Raw genomic sequence first — 20,470 nt, 5'->3', positions numbered from 1 at the left:
GAGTAGTGTAGCACAAATATAGTGGTCTAAGCTCTACCTAGAAATGCTGCTGCCGAGACCGCATTGACAGCAGCACTAAACTTTTTGAGTCAGTTCTCTTCAAAGTATAAATTGAGACAAACACTTTAGGAGCCATAGCATAATTCCTCTGTTGTGTTTCATGGGGCTACCTGTACACCACGGGTGGGCAACATATGGTCCGCAGGCCGGATCCGGCCCACGAGCGCATTCAATCTGGCCCGGGGGAGGTTTGAGTAAAACAAATATAATTTGGGGTAAAAAAAAACACTCCAGGCCACTCTTGAACATCTGAAACTAGATAGAAAGTATGTTGAAATTATAATGGATCTATACGTTTTGAAATTACGGCCCTTTCTTTGGCCTATAAATTGCTTTTGACTAACAAATTGGGCTCGAAAAATATCTGTGTGGCCCTCCACTGAATTTTTTTATCCCGATGTTGCCCTCGAGCTGAAATGATTGCCCACCCCTGCTGTACAACATGGCCTGTTGTGCCAGGGACGTGATTGGTCGGTGTGTTGATGAAAAGCTCAGCCCATTGGTCCTGTGTCTCGTGTGCAGTGACAGTGGCAGTGACAGTATGACGAGAGGCAAATTAGGCCAGTATTGTTAATACTATACATACAGAGCTCATCAGTTAGTTTCTAATATAGCTTGCCTGACATAAAACATGTAAACGTGTAAATTATAACGTAAAGAAGAATGCAGTACTTTACTTTACTTTCCCTGTACGTACCTGCGACGTACCAGACCAGAAGCTTCCCTCCTCCCTGAGATCGTTCGTTCTCTCAAGGATGTCCCTCTTTCAGACATGGCTCCTAATAGAAAGCCCAGGTGAGTCCACTGCACTGCGAGCTCAATGAATGCTGCCTTAATAGAGGGAATGCTACTGCTGATCTAGAGCTTCTGACTTTCCTTCCTGTACTGCTTCCGCTGCTTCTCACTGATTGTCTCTGGTTCGCTGACTAGCAGACTGACAGCTGCACAAACTATCTATCTATTAGCAGCCTGTGTCCTTTCATTTGGGTGGGCTGGGGTTTGCTTTGCTCAATTTCCATTGTAAAAAAAAAAAACCCTGCTACTACACTTTTCTTTTGGTACTTGGCGCCACCTGCTGTTCTGTTGAATCAATCCTTTACCTAGCCTCTTGGTTCCTCTGGAGCAGGGTTTCCCAAATTCAGTCCTGGGCCCCCCCCTGGGTGCACATTTTGGTTTTTGCACTAGCACTACACAGCTGATTCAAATAACCTACTCATCAGCAATCTTTGATTATCTGAATCAGCTGTGTAGTGATAGGGCAAAAACCAAAATGTGCACCCGGGGGGACAGGACCGAGTTTGGGAAACCCTGCTCTGGAGAACTGTCTAGTAGTATGACATGGAATGATTGATTTGTACTCATGCTATCTCTGCTTGATCAAATAAAAATCATTTGGTCTGTATAGCATTGTATACTGATCAGAATAAAGAGCCTTAACTGCAGTGTCTTTAGATAAAGACACCACTCGGGTTGTGCTACATACAGTATAAATGTTCAATGCAAGTACATAGCTTTTTAAGGGGGTATATTTATTTCAATTCATGTTGTCTCTGTGTTTCGGTCTTGTTTTTCAGACTCGGGGCTGGAGCCAGTTTTGATACCAAGACTGCAGTAGAGGGGCGGTAAAAAAGTCCACCCACATAACATCAGGACCCTCTGAAGACAGACTGGCAGTATAATTGTACACAGTTGCTTTGATTGGTATTACCAAACAAACTTTTCCATCATCTGGTATGTCATTCTGATGGGTTTATTAGCAAGGTTGGTTGACCAGTGCAGATGCAATATTTGCCCCAGACAGACTGACAGAGTCACACTGTAGTTTACTGATAAACTTCCAAATTAACGCATATTTGTCCGTGAAATCGTTCAAAAATTCTGTACACATTTTTATCTCTATTGCTTGCAATGTTTTCAGTAGTATTTGTTTTTGTGAAGCTCTCCTCTCTATCGGTCAAGAGATGATATGATATGATAGGAGGAGTTTCTGTTACTGATACCGATTTGCTTTTGTGCCTTTTAGACACTTAAATTGCCTCAGTGGTGAATATTCACTTACTCAATGTGTTGCTAAATATTATGAGAATGAGACACATTTTTTGTTCAGTTCTCTGAGGGTTGACTGAAGCGAAAACAGTTTGCTTATCCACTGGAAACTGCCAGCTATTACTATGAGTCAGATTCATGTTGTAAGTTAGGTTTCAGTACTACATTATGGGACAAGTACAACTTTGAAAGCCAAACAGACAAGCTTTTCAAGTTATTTTAGTTAAGATCAGAGTTGGTTTTTATTGGTATTTTGGTTGATTACTGTTCTAATACACATTTTGTTGAAGTTTCATATCAGTTCTGCTTCAGTGGTTATTATTATGATCCGTTTCTTCTAACTGACGGTTTGGAATATCTGTTACTTAAAAAAGTGCTTGGATGATATAAATTTTTTTTAATGGTAATAACTAACAGTCAGTTCACTTTAAGTGTATTCATGGCTACTAAGATTTAGTCATGTACTCTAGTTGGAAGGAAAAAACAAAGTTTTAAATTTTCATTGGGTATTTCATTTGCACCTTGTGTTCATAATGTGAATCTGATCATATGGTGTGATAATTGACCACTAGATGGCAATATTTAACAGACTATCAAGAACATTAAAGTATCAAGAGCCTGCACTGGTCAGTGGTCCTAAGTTGTGTGTGTAATAGGCGGGCTACTGTTTAAGTCCAGCTCACCAGCTTGAGTTCTGCCTCCAGACAACAACACTGAACCACAGACAGTATATTATTACATTATCACTGATAATTATCACATGATCACTAATAATGTCCACACAGGAATGCCGCCGTGCATTTAAGCCATAAGGGTAATCAACTGCTGATAACTGCCCAATTCAGTCCTCACTGCCTCAGACTTACAGCCGTGCCTAAAACTCACAATGTCAAAATGTCCTGTACAGTACCTCTTAACCATTATATTTCACTCTGAACTTCAGCAGGCTATATCAACAAAATATATTCTGAATGCTTTATCACTAATTCTGAAGTCATTATAATGCGACCCCATCAGGTCAAATAAAAAGCCTCTAATTTCTGAGCACTGCTACAGGGTAGACGTTGGATCACTGAAGTGATGCTGGCGTTGTGACACCCATTAGAATTGTATTATGACCAACTGCCATCCTGTAAACCTCAGGTTATAATAATAATAATAATAATTATTACCTAGTAACAGGAGACTATTCAGTAGATGCAGTCATACAAAAGCCATAGTACTCGACCAGAGACAGACAGACGTGCTGGTAATGTTTAACTTCGAGTACTGTCGATATTGCCAAAAAAGTTGAAGTCTGAAGTTTACATACACTTAGGTTGGAGTCATTAAAACCCGTTTTTTCAAACACTCCACAAATTTCTTGTTAACAAACTATAGTTTTGGAAAGTCGGTTAGGACATCTACTTTGTGCATGACACAAGTAATTTTTCCAACAATTGTTTACAGACAGATTATTTCACTTATAATTCACTGTATTGCAATTCCAGTGGGTCAGAAGTTTACATACACTAAGTTGACTGTGCCTTTAAACAGCATGGAAAATTCCAGAAAATGATGTCATGGCTTTAGAAGCTTCTGATAGGCTAATTGACATCTTTGAGTCAATTGGAGGTGTACCTGTGGATGTATTTCAAGGCCTACCTTCAAACTCGGTGCCTCTTTGCTTGACATCATGGGAAAATCAAAAGAAATCAGCCAAGACCTCAGAAAACCTATTGTAGACCTCCACAAGTCTGGTTCATCCTTGGGAGCAATTTCCAAACGCCTGAAGGTACCACGTTCATCTGTACAAACAATAGTACGCAAGTATAAACACCATGGGACCACGCAGCCGTCATACTGCTCAGGAAGCAGACGTGTTCTGTCTCCTAGAGATGAACGTACTTTGGTGCGAAAAGTGAAAATCAATCCCAGAACAACAGCAAAGGACCTTGTGAAGATGCTGGAGGAAGCACGGGGGTGGCAGCATCATGCTGTGGGGGTGCTTTGCTGCAGGAGGGACTGGTGCAGAACTGAAAAAGCGTGTGCGAGCAAGGAGGTCTACAAACCTGACTCAGTTACACCAGCTCTGTCAGGAGGAATGGGCCAAAATTCACCCAACTTATTGTGGGAAGCTTGTGAAAGGCTACCCGAAACGTTTGCCCCAAGTTAAACAATTTAAAGGCAATGCTACCAAATACTAATTGAGTGTATGTCAACTTCTGACCCACTGGGATTGTGATGAAAGAAATAAAAGCTGAAATAAATCATTATCTCTACTATAATTCTGACATTTCACATTCTTAAAATAAAGCGGTGATCCTAACTGACCTAAGACAGGGAATTTTTACTAGGATTAAATGTTAGGAATTGTGAAAAACTGAGTTTAAATGTCTTTGGCTAAGGTGTATGTAAACTTACGACTTCAACTGTACATGGTGGTAACTGTGTGATGATTACCTTTTCTCTGTCTGTGATTTAAAGCCATTTGCTCAACAGTTCAACAAGTGAATGTGCAACTGTTTAATTTAACTTTTAGGTTAAATCTTATTGAGACAGATCAAATATACAATGCTGTTTATTTAGAGAAATAGTCAATGTAAAGTGTTTGTCCATCTGTTTAAACTCTTTCCTATTTGTTCTTTGGAAAGTCAATAAATTAAATGACTCTAGTCCCAACTTTGTCTGCGTGTGTTTGTTTGAGTTCACTCTCTTTGGGAGTTCTGCTTCCTCCTCATCAGATTCCTTACTTCAGTTCTATTCTCACCCCTTCCCCATCCATCAATTTGTGACAATACTCTATCACTTACTCACTCAGGCTCTGTCCAATGTCCATAAGATCAGGATGGAGTAAACTTTGTACCTTTTTATCATCTAAAATTAGAACCAGCTATTGACTTTTCCATCATCTGAAATGTGTACTGTACATACTCGTACACAATATGCTTCTGATCAATTGAGCAAATATTGCATGGAACAGTCAATGCAATGGGCAAACATCATTGTCAATCATTACCTTTCTTTAGAACATTGATTGAGTAAATAAATACTAAACCATTGTTCTGATAACACCTACTTAGTAAAATAATGTTCTGATAAAAATCCCTGCTAAGGTATAGCCTCTTACTGTAAAAGCACTTCTATCGGCTATGTGTTGTGCCATAATGTATACTGTGAGCATCTCTTCCCCTTTGTCTTTCTCAGGTCGTTGCGTGGTGACTCTGAGAGTTTCTCAGATGCAGATGGCATTCCTCACTGGTGTGGCATCTCCATGACCCAGACCACCCAGACCCAGACCACCTCCTCGCCTATCAACACCAACGGCAACGCTGCCTCCTCCCCCTCAGAGCCCGGAGCCACCGTCAAATCCCTCATCAAGTCCTTTGACACAGCTGTACATAGTAAGCACAGAGCATCCCTCCTTCTCACTCCTCCACACATGCCCGGCAGACCTGGGTTAAAATATTATTTGTTTTCTTTCAAAGTTATTTGAGTATTTGACTGCACCTCCCTGGGGTGCCAGATGGGGGGTGGGGTGCGGGGAGGTTGTACTTTTTGAACTATTCCATTGGTTCCAATGCGCCAGGTAAGTTCAGTCAAGCACAGGCCTCTTTACAGTATATCATACCTAACTTGTCTGCACAATAGGAGAACAGCTGGCAGCCTGTCTGTCTGCTTGAGATAGATCTAGCATGTCTGTACAGCAGAGGCATGTATGGTCACTATGGTATGCTCTGCTGTCCATGTGACTGTATTGATGGTGTAGCTTACTCTAATATATCTACTGCTGTACATGTAATTTTTTGTATATATTTTCAGTGTATACAGTATACGCATAGATTGCATTTGGATTACTGATAGTGTTATTGGATTTGTTTTGACATTTCTTGATTTCTTGTTTTAGTTTTGGATTATTTGTGTACTTGTTTGACATTTTACTGCACTGTTAGGAGCTAAAAACACAAACATTTAGCTGCACCAGCTATAACATCTGCCAAACTGTGTACGCGACCAATAAACTTGGATTTGATTTGAAAGGAATAGGAGGTGTGATTACTCTATAGACTGGCCACAGAAATTCCTGAGAAAGATGTTGGTTTTGGATCTGTTGTCTCTTGTATCATCGGGGAATGAAAAATGTGGCCTGTAAAATACGCAGGATGTCAGGCCGACTGGCTGCTGAGGGGAAACTTTCCTGGCTTAGCAGCAGTGATAGAGAAGGAACCCTTGCCTCTTACATCATAGCTTAAACAGCCTAACCTTAGAGGTCTAAATGCTTAACAGGGTGAACAGATACAGTGATAGGACTCCATGGAACATCACCGTGGAATACGGTATACAATTAATCACTTTCAGTATCCACTTAAATAGCCACTCGTGGCAAATGTACACTCATATGTTGGGCCTTGCAGATGGACCTGGGCTTGGACACACGGTACAGATGCACTCCTCACCTAGAAGCCCTCTGAGTGGGATCCCTGTCCGCACAGCACCCGCAGCTGCTGTCTCCCCCATCCAGGTATAGTACCTCTTCAATATGGACTACAACAGGGTTCCCCAGTAGGGGGGGGGGGACATAAAATACTGTAAAATCACCAGGAAATCAGCTCAATGTGATTTTAATTTACGAAATTCCCACGCATAAAAAAATAATAAAAACAAAATAAATAATGTTTATTGTCACATACACCGGATAGGTGCAGTGAAATGTGTTGTTTTACAGGGTCAGCTATAGTAGTGCGGCACCCCTGGAGCAAATTAGGGTTAAGTGCATTGCTCAAGGGCACATCGACAGATTTTCACATAGTCGGCTCGGTTATTCGTAACAGCAACCTTTTGGTTACTGGCCCAACGCTCTAACTGCTAGGCTACCTGCCGCCTCTAAATAGAGAAAATACAAATAGAGAAATAAATAGAAAAATAATAATAATCATGTAAATAGAGAAACATATGTGATCGTATCCCAATGTAATCAAAGTTTGAAATTATTCTGTTTTTGTGAAATATATCTGTTTGGGATTCTTGCGGTCAATTTGCAGTGTACAAATTATTCCTAACTGTTCCGGTCCCCCGACCATCCGCTCAAGGAAAAATCGGCCCACGAATTGTGGACCCCTGGACTAAAATATCAACCAATCTGTTATATCTGTTTATTACCGACTTAAATGTATAAAGCTTTTGTTAAGCCTTTTAAATACATTATAACCATTACAAATAATGTAAAGTGTTACATGTTTGGTTGTCACTTTTTGTTCATCATCATGTGTAGGACATGAATAGGACATGATATACTAAGTCTTTTTTGTTTTGGTTTCTGTAGAGGCATTCGTCTATCAAACCGCTCTCAAAGACACTGGAGAAAAGGATCAACCATGGAGATTTTTCTCATCCAGGTACATGATACTCTGTAGAGAGAGCAAGTATAAAAGTATCACTGATACTGTATATATGTATCTAACTTTGTAAAACACCAATGAGATCAAAAACGCTTCTTTATCCTTGAAACCAACACATTCTGGCATCTTGCCTTCATCAGCACATTTTACTAACTACAAACAGTCACAAGTCACATCCTTTTGCACATCCTCCTTCCCTCTCTACCTCCCCTTTCCCTGGTTCCTGATTCCTGTGTTTCTCAGATAAGTACGGGGGCTCTGGGGATGAGCTGAAGCCCAGCAGCCTTATGAGGAAGAGTCCTTCCCTGGAGTCGGTCATCAAGTCCCCAGCAACCCTTAGCAGCCGCAGCCACTCCATGAGCTACAACAAGAACAACAGCAAGCTCAGGTGGGCCCTCCACTCTAGAGACACACTCAGATTACTGCAGATTTAGAGAAAGAGACCACACAACTACAGTGATCACAGAAACATACACACATGTATCACTTGTAACATCACACATCATCACCAGTCCATAAACATACAGTAGATCAGTGGTTCCCAATGTTTCCTGGGGGGTCGCGGGACCTCCCATGATTTGAGGGGTAAACAAATTCTTATTATTTGAATTTTTGTACAAATCGCGATTGTATAAACCGATCAATAACGACGCATAACCCCACAATGCTTTAGGCTAGAAACAAGAGGTAAACTGCCTGAGGAAGATGTGACTGCACATGGGGAGATCTTTTGTTTGTCTCTATGACATTTAAAAGCTGAGCTATGACCTTCTAGTCAAGGAATATCTTTTGTTTTACTTTGCTTGGGAAGTAATGTTATACAATGTGTGGCTGTCGCTATCAATTTATCTATTCACTTTCTGTAAAAGAGCATATGCTTAAATTAACATATTAGAATTAGCTTAAAAACAACATATTTTCCTAGGTTCCCTAAATTAAACAAAATCAAGTGTGACATTCAAATGTGAAAAGGGGGATCCTAGTGAAAAAAAGGTTGGGAACCCCTGCAGTAGATGCGGTGTTATCCGTTGCAGTCATTTTGCTATGGCACTGCGCCATGGCAAAATCATTGCCTCCACAGCAAAAAAATACAGAACATGAAAAATATTTCTGCCGAGGCGCACTTTGAAGATGCAAGAAAACTGTCCACATTTACTTTTCCTCTACAAACAAAATAAGTAATAAATAGAAAAATCAGACACCCCATAGTAGAATAGCTTATCTATTTACATTACATTTATTTACCTAGTCAGCTTGTTGTTGTGTGTTCTATGCAAGATAAATATTCCTCTCGAGGCGCATTCAAGTTACGAGTGCCATAGGGATGGATACATGCATTCTGGGGGTGTATGATGACATAAAGTGGTTTCTGTGAGAAGTACAGGCAGGGGGTGTGTTACCCTGGGTGGTGGGTTACCCCAAGTTAGATGCTAACTAGTTAAAATATCACATTTGATTGGCTATATGCATGGTCCAAAATGTTAAAATAATTTAAACAAATAATTTGACCAATATGTAATTGGGCTCAATTCTGGAGGTGGAAAGTACATTTTAGGTGGTGTCAGCGTAATTTTATTTTCATTAAGTTTGGAATAGAATGTCCCCCTCGCCCCAACCTTTCCCCCCCACTGCTACACATTTTTCCAGAGGAATCACTGAGTAGATTACACTATCTGACACACGCACATACACATCCACAAACTTTCACACATATTCATACTTAGAGATCTTAACAGTCATGCACTCGGTGTTATTCATACTCAGTGATGTAGTTTTTCACACCTTCGATTCACTATTAGATCACTGACGAACTGGCAGAGTGTTATAGTAGGGCCAGTGATCATACTGTATCTATCACCGCTGTGATGAGGTGTTTTCGAAGGAGTCAGGTGCAGGAGGGTAATTCACAGAATAACAGGATTTATTCCGAAAACACAGAGTTACGCAGTAACGCGTCAAAACACTCCAGTGCGCAAAACAGGCGCACTGGAAAATACAAGGCACACAGGGAATATTCCGCCGATACAAAATACACAGAGCTCCACCGAGCTTCGCTATCCTCCACAATAAACAATCACACACAAAGACAAGGGGGCAGAGGGAACACTTATACAGGTACTGATGAGGGGATATGAACCAGGTGTGTGTAATAAACAAGACAAAACAAATGGAATGATGAGATGAGGAGCGGCAGTGGCTAGAAGGCCGGTGACGACGAACGCCGAAGCTTGCCCGAACTGTAACACCCTGGCTCTGGGACTCTATATGTTGAGCCAGGGTGTGTTCTTTCTATGTGGTGTATTTCTATGTTGGGAGTTCTAGTTTGTTTATTTCTATTGTTGGCCTGAGTGACTCCCAATCAGAGGCAACGAGTGTCAGCTGTGGCTGGTTGTCTCTGATTGGGAGCCATATTTAAACTGTCTGTTTTTCCCTTTGTGTTTGTGGGTTCTTGTTCCGTGTTGGTCTATGTTACCTAGGACGTTACGAGTCGTTTGTTGTTTTTGTTTACTGTCCGTGTTTATCGCTAATGATAAATAAACATGTTCGTTCATCACGCTGCGCCTTGGTCCTCCTCTCTTAACGACGATCGTGACAGAAGAACCCACCATACAAGGACCAAGCAGCGTGTCCAGGAGCAGGCAGACTGGACATGGGAGGAAGCGCCGGGAAAGGAGATGGAGAGGTTGGCGATGGCCCAGGTGGGCAAATCGTGGTCCTGGGAGGACATGCTCGGGGGCAAAGGGCCATGGGCTAGGATTAAGGCCCTGGCGAGAGAGGAGCAGCGGCGTCAGCAGTGTCATCGTCGGACGGACGAGAGGCAACCCCAAAAAAATGTTTGGGGGGGGGGGCACACGGCATGGGCGACTGGGCAGCAGGAGGCTGCCACAGGGAGATTAGGAGAGGAGGCCACCGGGTTTTGGGGGCCAGAAGGCAGGTTGGCGGAGCCTGGATGGAGAGCAGAGCCAACTCCCCGTACTCAGGCATGGCAGCATGAGACTGGGCAGGTTCCGCGGTATGCGGAGCTGCGCACTGTGCCACGAGTGGTCCGGCATAGTCCGGTACGTCCTGTGCGAGCACCCCGCACGTGTTGTGCGAAGGTGGGCATGCAGCCAGGACGGAGTGTGCCGGCTCAGCGCTCGTGGCCTCCAGTGCCTCTCCTCGGTCCCGGATATCCTGCGCCAGTGTCACGTGCTGTTATGCCAGTACGGGTACACAGCCCTGTACGTCCTGTGCTGATTCCTCACACAGAGTGTGTGAAGGTAGGCATTCAGCCAGGACGGGTTGTGGCAGCTCTTCACTCCAGGTCTCCTATCCGTCTCCACAGCCCGGTCCGGCCTGTCCCTGCTCCACGCACCAAGCCTACGGTGTGCGTCGCCAGCCCGGTCCGGCCTGTCCCTGCTCCTCGCACCAAGCCTACGGTGTGCGTCGCCAGCCCGGTCCGGCCTGTCCCTGCTCCTCGCACCAAGCCTACGGTGTGCGTCGCCAGCCCGGTCCGGCCTGTCCCTGCTCCACGCACCAAGCCTACGGTGTGCGTCGCTAGCCCGGTCCGGCCTGTCCCTGCTCCTCGCACCAAGCCTACGGTGTGCGTCGCCAGCCCGGTCCGGCCTGTTCCTACTCCACGCACCAAGCCAGGGGTGCGCATCGTCAGCCCGGTCCGGCCTGTCCCTGCTCCTCGCACCAAGCCTACGGGGTGCGTCGCCAGCCCGGTCCGGCCTGTTCCTACTCCACGCACCAAGCCAGGGGTGCGCATCGTCAGCCCGGTCCGGCCCGTTCCTACTCCACGCACCAAGCCAGGGGTGCGCATCGTCAGCCCGGTCCGGCCCGTTCCTACTCCACGCACCAAGCCAGGGGTGCGAGTCGTCAGCCCGGTCCGGCCCGTTCCTACTCCACGCACCAAGCCAGGGGTGCGAGTCGTCAGCCCGGTTCGGGCTGTTCCTACTCCACGCACCAAGCCAGGGGTGCGAGTCGTCAGCCCGGTCCGGGCCGTTCCGGCTCCACGCACCAAGCCAGGGGTGCGCGTCGTCAGTCCAGCACAACCCGTGCCTGGGTCACCGGTGCCTGGTAGGGTACCGGTCAACTGCTCCACTACGGAGCTGAAGCTAACCGCTCCTGCTACGTCCAGTTCAGCTCCAGCCAGCGGGGCCAGACCGGACCAGGGGCGCTATGGGGGGTTTATTGGAGGGTGGTGGGCAAGGCCGGAGCCAGAACCGCCGCCGAGGAGGAATGCCCACCCAGCCCTCCCCTGTTTTGCTCTAGTTGAGGCGCGGTCACAGTCCGCGCCTTTAGGGGGGGGTACTGTAACACCCTGGCTCTGGGACTCTATATGTTGAGCCAGGGTGTGTTCTTTCTATGTGGTGTATTTCTATGTTGGGAGTTCTAGTTTGTTTATTTCTATTGTTGGCCTGAGTGACTCCCAATCAGAGGCAACGAGTGTCAGCTGTGGCTGGTTGTCTCTGATTGGGAGCCATATTTAAACTGTCTGTTTTTCCCTTTGTGTTTGTGGGTTCTTGTTCCGTGTTGGTCTATGTTACCTAGGACGTTACGAGTCGTTTGTTGTTTTTGTTTACTGTCCGTGTTTATCGCTAATGATAAATAAACATGTTCGTTCATCACGCTGCGCCTTGGTCCTCCTCTCTTAACGACGATCGTGACACGAACAAGGAGAGGTGGCAGTCGTGACAACCGCATTGCCCCAGTTTTGACTGACTGGTTATGTCCCAAATGGCACCCTATTCCCTATATTGTGCACTACGCCCATAGGGCTTTGGTAAAAAATAGTGCACTATATAGGGAATATGGTGCCATTTGGGATGCACAAACTGACTGAACCCTATGGTTTGATACTGGGTGTCCTGATAGCCTTCTATTCTGGTGTGGAAGACACAGTAGAAGTAAACTTGGCAGAGATGAGTCAGAGATAAATGTTAAATAAACAGACTCAATTTGTTGTGACTACCGAACTCAAGCTTTGTTAATCATAATTACATTATAATAAGTCTCCCTTCAGACTGCTTTTAGTTTTCTCAACCCAGCCATCAAATACTTTAGAACCATTTAAATATAATAAATTGGAAGGTTGTGCAGGACTATGGTAGATATGTCAGTGTATTATGTCTGTTGTCTTTAACAGTGTGTTATATGTGAAAATGGGATTGTATTATAAATTGTATTTGAATGTTTAAGGAATCTTGGAAGATTAGTCCAAATGAGGACTAAAAGAGATCCTAATAAAATACAATCTAAATCTCTCAAAAACAATCACTTCAATACAGGAGATACATCACATTTGTTTACGGTTGTCACGATCGTCGAACACAGTGGACCAATGCGCAGCGTGATAAGTGAACATACTTTTATTTAGATTCACCACACGAGCAAAACAACAAAACGATAACGTGAAGTCCTTGGTTACAATACAAAACCAACACGGAACAAGATCCCACAAAACACTGTGGAAAACAGGCTGCCTAAGTATGGTTCCCAATCAGAGACAACAAGCAACAGCTGATACTCGTTGCCTCTGATTGAGAACCACCCCGGCCAACACAGAAACACATGAGCTAGATAATCAACCTAGAACACAAAACACATAGAAACAACACACCCTGGCTCAACATAACAGAGTCCCAGAGCCAGGGCGTGACAACGGTCACATAGTTTTTCATTGTTTATCTAGAGCTAATGACAAACATGCATAATTAATGTGATATCGAGGGTGACCCAATGTCCTACTATTAAACTCTCAACATACACACACACAACACACAAACACTAGATTGTCTAGATCTCTAGATTGTCACAGACACAAACAACAGTATGTGAACATTTATGTTGCTCCTCAAATGTGTTTATATTTAGTATTGTTTTCGCAACAGTATGTCACCAGTGAATTCATACACTGGCTTTTAAAAAGCAACATTTGTTATGACAATTCCCGATTCCCCAAGCACTAGTATGTCGAAACATAATGAAACAAACAAAGTCACGTGTTTAAAGTGGTCCATGTAGCTCAGTGAGACCAAGGACTCCTTATGTTCCCATGGCCACAGAGACTACCCTTCTCTGATTAGCTTCCAGGAAATCACATCAGCCCCAGGACGTGTGTGTGCGTTTGTGTGTGTGTGTATGCCTGCGTGAGTGCATGCATACGTTTGTACTGTATGTGAGGTTGATGTAAGGTTGATGGAGACACACACGTCCCCACACACAGGTCAGATGCCATAACTGTTGTTTCCCTCACTGTACATGACTGCGGTGTCTGTCCCTGGTGTCAGTGTGGAAAGAAAGGACCCCTTGGCTGCACTGGCGCGGGAGTACGGGGGATCTAAGAGGAACGCTCTACTGAAGTGGTGCCAGAAGAAAACGGAAGGCTATCCGGTAAGGGCCCTGGGTCAGAGACCTCTCTCAATACATAACCCTATCAAATTCCTCTTTCTTTCTTTCGCTTTCTCTCTCTCTGTCACTCTTTCTCTCTCCCCCTCTCTCTCTCCCTCTCTCTCTTTCTCTCTCCTTCTCTCTCACTCCCTCTCTCTCTCCCCTTTCTCCCTCTTTCTCTCTTTTGCTATCTCTCTCTCTCTCGCTAGATATCAGGCATATGTTATACAGGCCATACTGTGCAGTGAATGTTCCTTCAATCCAAGGTTTGGTGGTTAACACTTCAGTATAGGGAACCCATCTTAAGGTACTATGTCCTTATTAGTCGCACATTGAGACAGCTTACGAATAATCTATTTTTTGTTTAACTTGCTCTTTATTAAATACTAATGTATTTATTATGACTAACAATGAGGTTGTTAAAGATTGGCCAATAACACATTACTTATAATGTTTGAATAAGAACACAAGTAATAAAGGCCTAATATATGGCTAATAAGACCAAATAAAGGCCTTATTAGCTACTAATATACACACTTATAAACAACAAATGAGTGACTTATTTATATGTGCACACCATAAACTGTGCTTCTCATTGGAACTTGTTGGCTCATGGAGCATATTGAGGTTTTAGGCTGTTTTGACATAATAGTCTGCTGTGTTTACAGACAGACAAACCCTCACCTCACCTGTCCTCACTGTGTGGACATGATGATATCATTAATATCAGCAAATCATCATCAATGCAAATTGATTCAGTAAAAAGAATACAGTGGAACGTGTGGATGTGTGTTTGTGTGGGGGGGGGTATGTGTGTGCGTGCGTGCGTGTCTGAGCAGACACGTAAGTGAGTGTGCATGAGTGTGTGAGTGCATTTGTGTCTGTATGCATGTTATTATGTGTGCTTGTTCCCTTTCTGGGCCCACGTCCACCTGGTTTAGCCCTCCACTAATAGCCAGTTTAAGGAGTCCATTAAGCCGAGTGGAATTACTGGGACTCTGTGATGTGATTGTACATCATGTGTGAGGGCCAGCTAATGCCGCTAACACCGGTAAACAAAAGCTAAGAAAGGAGGGTCGGGGTCTGCCTGGTCTCTGCACTGTTCTGTTCTCCCTCTTAGCTACATTCAGTCACAGTATGGGGTGTGCTAGCTATCTTACAGTAACACCAAGGCTACGACTGAAATTGTACCCTATTCTCTATCTAGTGCACTACATAAGGAATAGGATGCCATTTCGGGCAGAGCCCAACACCACTACTCTACTTAGCCTAACAACGACCTTGTCCAGGGGTTTCAGTTCAATCAAATGACAGACTGCTGTACTTTGCTCAACCAAGCACACAGGTCAATAAGGGTATTAAGACAAGGTCAAAGGTGACTTTAAAAGTAGACTAGCTTTAAATGATTGAATGATTTGTTAGATCAATAAAGTTCCTGTTTTCAGGCACATTGGATGGTGAAATGAGACATCCCTCCACCCTGTGCTACCTCCCTGTATACAAACAGAATGGACGTTGTATTTGCAGCTATGCTCTCCTTTAACTGGTAAATGGACATGGTCTCCATCTTGATGGAGACTTGTGACTGCTTATCTGATCATTTCTTTCATACACAAACTGTATCTGAATGGCATATAGCTGTGGGGTATTCATTTTAGTCTATGTTCTTATCCAGAGCAATTAGGGTTACGAGACTTGCTCAAGGGCACCATGACAGATTTTCACCTAGTCGGCTCAGGGATTCGAATCAGCGACCTTTTAGTTACTGGCCCAATGGTCTTAACCGCTAGGCTACTTCCCGCCTCATTCATTGGCACCTACTGGTATTCTATGATCTACTTTTACACTCAGTGGTTCTGCTGGGGAGAATAATAATTATCTGGTTTCTGGAATGCAATAAGAGGCTTTGGCTAATAGCTGGATGAGAATTTATTTCAGTACATGGAATGAATAGGCTCTGAGGTGAATGTTACAGTATATGATGGTGCAGCGTTTCCATGTGAGCGTCCATGTGTTTGAATTCCTCCTCAGATTGGGGGTCCGGTGGTTTAACACACCAGATATTTTTAGAGGTAACGTGACCAAACTTGTGAATGGCTGTACAACACGTGTGAGATGCTCAATGGCATTAACATTGAGTGTTGCATAATTCTGCAGAAACATCAATGGGTTTTTGTGTCAGGACAACAGCCATCCATGTCTAAATAATTAATTAATTATTTATTTATTTAATTCAGTCATTAATCTGTATTTGATGCTTTGGGCATCAGTTTCGAGCTCTAAAATTACATTACAACTCCTAGCACATCCCAGTACTAGGAACAAATATGGCCACAGGCCTTCTCTGACCACACGGCTGCCTGGGAAAGGAAAAGGTTACTACCAGAGCACAATATGTGCCACAAATTAAGCTTAATATCAGGCCGGTAAAGGTCAGAGCAGACAACCAACGGTGTTCACCGTCATGGCCGACCGGCCCTGGTCCGGCAGAGGCCCACTAATTACCTGCTAATGTGTGGAGACAGACAGCCTGTCACAGTCAAACGTCTCTTCTTAAGGCTGTTGGCTAGCCAGGCTGAGGCCACGGTGTTGATAGCGTTACACAGAACGGGAGGTTGGGCAGTTGTGTCCCCCTCCCTTTTCTACCTAACCATCATTCTGGTTTGATAAAGGTTAGTGGGGTTTATACCTTTCAGTTTCAACAGATTTTAGTGTATTGTCCTGTAGGATACCTATTTTGCTCCATTTAGTAAGGTGGGTGGTGAGGTGATATTTCCCTACTAATAGGACTCTAAAAGCTCTAAATCATGTTGTCGGGTTGATGAGGTCATGTAATGGGGACATAATTAACTGTCACTTTGAAGAAGCTGTATTTTACCAGCCCTGTAGGAATATTGACTCTGCAGTGTGCGTGCGTCTGTGCATCTGGGGTGCGTGCCTGTGTGTGTTCTCTCTGTTGCACGGCTCAGCTGAAGTAGGTGTAAGGAAAGTGGCCTCGTATATTTTGTCATCTGTCTGTGTGGAGCCGGAATGGCCTCTCTCTCAGACAGCCCCTCCCACTGGCCGGAGGTCAGTTATTATTATACCACAGCCGTATTGTTATAAGGCCTGTGGTCAAACAAGACTCTAATTAAATTAAGATGGAAAAACAGACACCACTGTAATCTAGAGGGGGATATTTCCTGTTTAAAATGAAAACCACTAAAGACATTCTGTTTCCCAAATGGCACCCTTTCCTTATAGTGCACTACTTTGGACCAAGTCAAAAGTATTACACTATATAGGGAATAGAGTGCTATAGGGAATAAAGTGCTATTTGGGATGCATCTTTTTACGCTATAACCCTATTGGGGATGCAGAGCCTTATTATAACACTTTTCCTGTGGTCAGTAATAATTACTGGGATGGATTTAGACACCTGTTAGCCTAGCTGTTAGAGCGTTGGGCTAGTAATCAAAAAGTCGCTGGTTCAAATACCCGAGCCGACAAGGTGAACAATATGTGAATGTACCCATGAGCAAGACACTTAACCCTAGTTTGCTCCAGGGGTGCCGCACTACATTTTTACATTTTAGTAATTTAGCAGACGCTCTTATCCAGAGCGACTTACAGTTAGTGAGTGCATACATTTTCATACTGGCTCCCTGTGGGAATCGAACTCACAACCCTGGCATTGCAAGCGCCATGCTCTACCAACTGAGCTACACGGGGCACTACTATGGCTGAGCCTTTAAAAAGCAACACATTTCACTGCACCTATCCGGTGTATGTGACAATAAAACATCTTGGTTTTTTTTATAAGCTAGGATTTTCATTTTTTTTTTGTAGCTATTATATCACGTTAATACTAGCATAATAAATCTAGGGTCATTATTGATCACGATGAAGGGCTAACTTGGCTAATATATGTTTGATGTTGAACACTATCCTCCTGTCACATCCAAACTAAAAGAGGATGGCAGGTTTATTGCAGTTTTTGATGTTGAAAACAAGATACAGTGTGAAGCCGCTGTGTACGTGTGGATATACCCGTACATCCCACCTGAGCCCTCTCCCCTTATATGGAGCAGTGATGATGGCCATGGGCCCCTATGTATGCGCCCACTCAGGCGGTGTGTGTGTGTGTGTGACAACCTGCCAATACGGCTCGTGCCACTGGCCATACTTTAATGACTAACAAGGTCAACCGTTGAGAGAGATACCATTAAATGTGGTAAACAACACACACACAGTGACGTGAGAGCTGGAGGTGGCCGTGCTGTCGCCATGGTGAGGAAGAGAGCAATACCCCCCAGGGTAGAGGGGGAGAAGGGGTAAACACAACACCACGGTAATGTGACCAAGATTAGTAGACACACACACACACACACACACTGGGACCTGAAGGATGTTCTGCATTGGTGTGTGTCAACATCTGGAGGCGAGGCGCTGATGGTGGTCTCAGAACACCTCAAATGTCAGCTTCTCAGAAGAGACGATTGATCAGCAAAGACCTTAAGGAGGCTCTGATTGACTGGGCCCTGTGGGAGCTAGCTAGCCTCTCTCAGAGTGGAGGAGAGGAGGGGAGGGGAGGGGAGAGGGCTCGCTTTCACAGGAAATCAACATTCACCCTTTGTAGATTTCACACACAAACACAAACACGTCCACATGAACACACACACACACACACACACACACTTCAAACAGAGCTGACCATATGTACATGCCTCTGCCAATGGCCATGCAGAAGACATTATCATCATGACAAATTATCTGTTTGAATGACGATTACAGTATCTCAGGTGTACTGAAATCCACTGCCCGTCACAGACAGTTAATCACTTTCAATGCAGAGTATTTTGTTCTAATTCCCACCTGCTCTGGTTTCCGACTGTATTTTTATCATGGTGGTCTTTGATGTTGTTATTTGGGTCAGCCCGGATGGCGAGTTATTAAATTAACCAAAACATAAGCCTTGTTTATTGTTCAGGATGGGAACAATGAGGAGAAGGCGAACAGACAGGCTTGGCTGGGAGTCTCAGTCTGGGCTGAACAGAACACAGGCTCAGCTGGGACTAAATAAAGAATTGGCCTTCCTCGGTCATCCGGCCCTCTCTGAGAAACAAACACAACCACCCCTGGAGGTAGAAGGGGGCGAGCTAGGACCCCAGCGGTGTGAGGAAGAGGGAAGGAGCTAAAGAATGGGGTGGTGGGGGTATATCTAGACATTAGAAGAATTGTGACATTTAAACTGTGTCATGATACTGTTGGGGTGGGCCGTAGGGGGATGCAGCAGATGCATTGGTAAAAATGCATCATGACTCTCCATGCCTCAGTACCATGTATATGGGAGATAAATACTTACTCAACACAATTCAAACTGACACAAAGGCCTTGGTATCCCTGCATCCTATTTGACTTCTACCACTCTTCCTAACACCCAAGAGAGAGAGAGAGAGAGAGAGAGAGAGAGAGAGAGAGAGAGAACACAATCCATTATCATATATGGACGGGTTGCTTAGCAGGGTTCTCTAGAGAGCTGCCTCATTACATTTACATTTTAGTAATTTAGCAGATGCTCTTATCCAGAGCAACTTACAGTTAGTGCATTCATCTTAAGATAGCTAGGTGTGACAACCACATATCACAGTCATAGTAAGTACATTTTTTCTCAATAAAGTAGCTTTCAGCAAATTCAGAACTAGTAATATATATTTTACCTTGCCTGCCGCTCCTGTGTGTGTGTGTGTGTGTGTGTGTGTGTGTGTGTGTGTGTGTGTGTGTGTGTGTGTGTGTGTGTGTGTGTGTGTGTGTGTGTGTGTGTGTGTGTGTGTGTGTGTGTGTGTGTGTGTGTGTGTGTGTGTGTGTGTTTCCCTGTCCGGCCCTGGCTGCACTTTGCTTTCAGGCTGTCATTGCTCATGATGATGATTCATTGCATGGCCTATTACAGCAGCTTCCCTCTTCTTTGTTTACCCACTCCTTTACTCAAATAGGGACAGACGAAGAGAGACAGTGAGAGGGGCTCAGGGCTTAAAGGGATAGTTCGGGATTTTGGAAATGAAGCCCTTTATCTACTAACCTGGCTAATACTTAGTCTGGAAAGGCTATTTTGATGTTGTCGGCACGATGTGTCGATAATGAAGGGAATGTGCTTTTTTACTGATTGGTTTTCCTCTGTGTCTTTCTCACCCAAACCAACGTGGACAACCACACAAAGCCCCCTTCCAATACAACTGTTGGATTTTAAAATACAACGTGACGTCTCAACACCCCAGGAAATAAAATAAAACCGTTTGAGAGAACCAATCAAAGCTCAGCCAGCAATAAGCACAACTCTGAGCAAATACTGCATTTACAACGGCCTCCTGTCCAGACCAGTGTCACAGCTCTCCTTCTCTTTGAGTCACATGAGTTGCATCAGCCAGGCTATTTATCTACTTCCCCAGATTCAGATGAACTTGTCAAGTGTCAATGTGCAGCGGTAGGACGGAGTCAGGCGCAGGACACAGAACTGAGTAAACAACGTACTTTACTCTAAAAATAAACAACACTAATTCACATAAGTCTCAGACACAAAACAAAGAACAAACACGCACAAAACCATGTGGGAACCAGAGGGTTAAATAGGGAAA

General features: G+C 44.1%; 1 protein-coding gene across 3 annotated transcripts in view; it reads left to right on the top strand.

Annotated features, from left to right (window-relative positions):
* Nucleotides 1-20,470, top strand: part of LOC311136549 (cytospin-B-like) — a 117,400-nt gene that overhangs the window by 47,787 nt on the left and 49,143 nt on the right. For all 3 annotated transcript variants that reach the window (XM_084170721.1, XM_084170722.1, XM_084170723.1), the window contains exons 6-10: nucleotides 5,293-5,489; nucleotides 6,501-6,607; nucleotides 7,409-7,481; nucleotides 7,728-7,872; nucleotides 13,760-13,862. In XM_084170721.1, coding sequence (XP_084026847.1) covers nucleotides 5,293-5,489; nucleotides 6,501-6,607; nucleotides 7,409-7,481; nucleotides 7,728-7,872; nucleotides 13,760-13,862 — 625 coding nt within the window. The remainder of the gene's footprint in view (nucleotides 1-5,292; nucleotides 5,490-6,500; nucleotides 6,608-7,408; nucleotides 7,482-7,727; nucleotides 7,873-13,759; nucleotides 13,863-20,470) is intronic.

The sequence above is a fragment of the Coregonus lavaretus genome, assembly GCF_964263955.1.
Source record: "Coregonus lavaretus genome assembly, chromosome: 10".
NCBI classification, from domain to species: domain Eukaryota; kingdom Metazoa; phylum Chordata; class Actinopteri; order Salmoniformes; family Salmonidae; genus Coregonus; species Coregonus lavaretus.
This window is presented reverse-complemented; position numbering and strand designations above follow the sequence as displayed.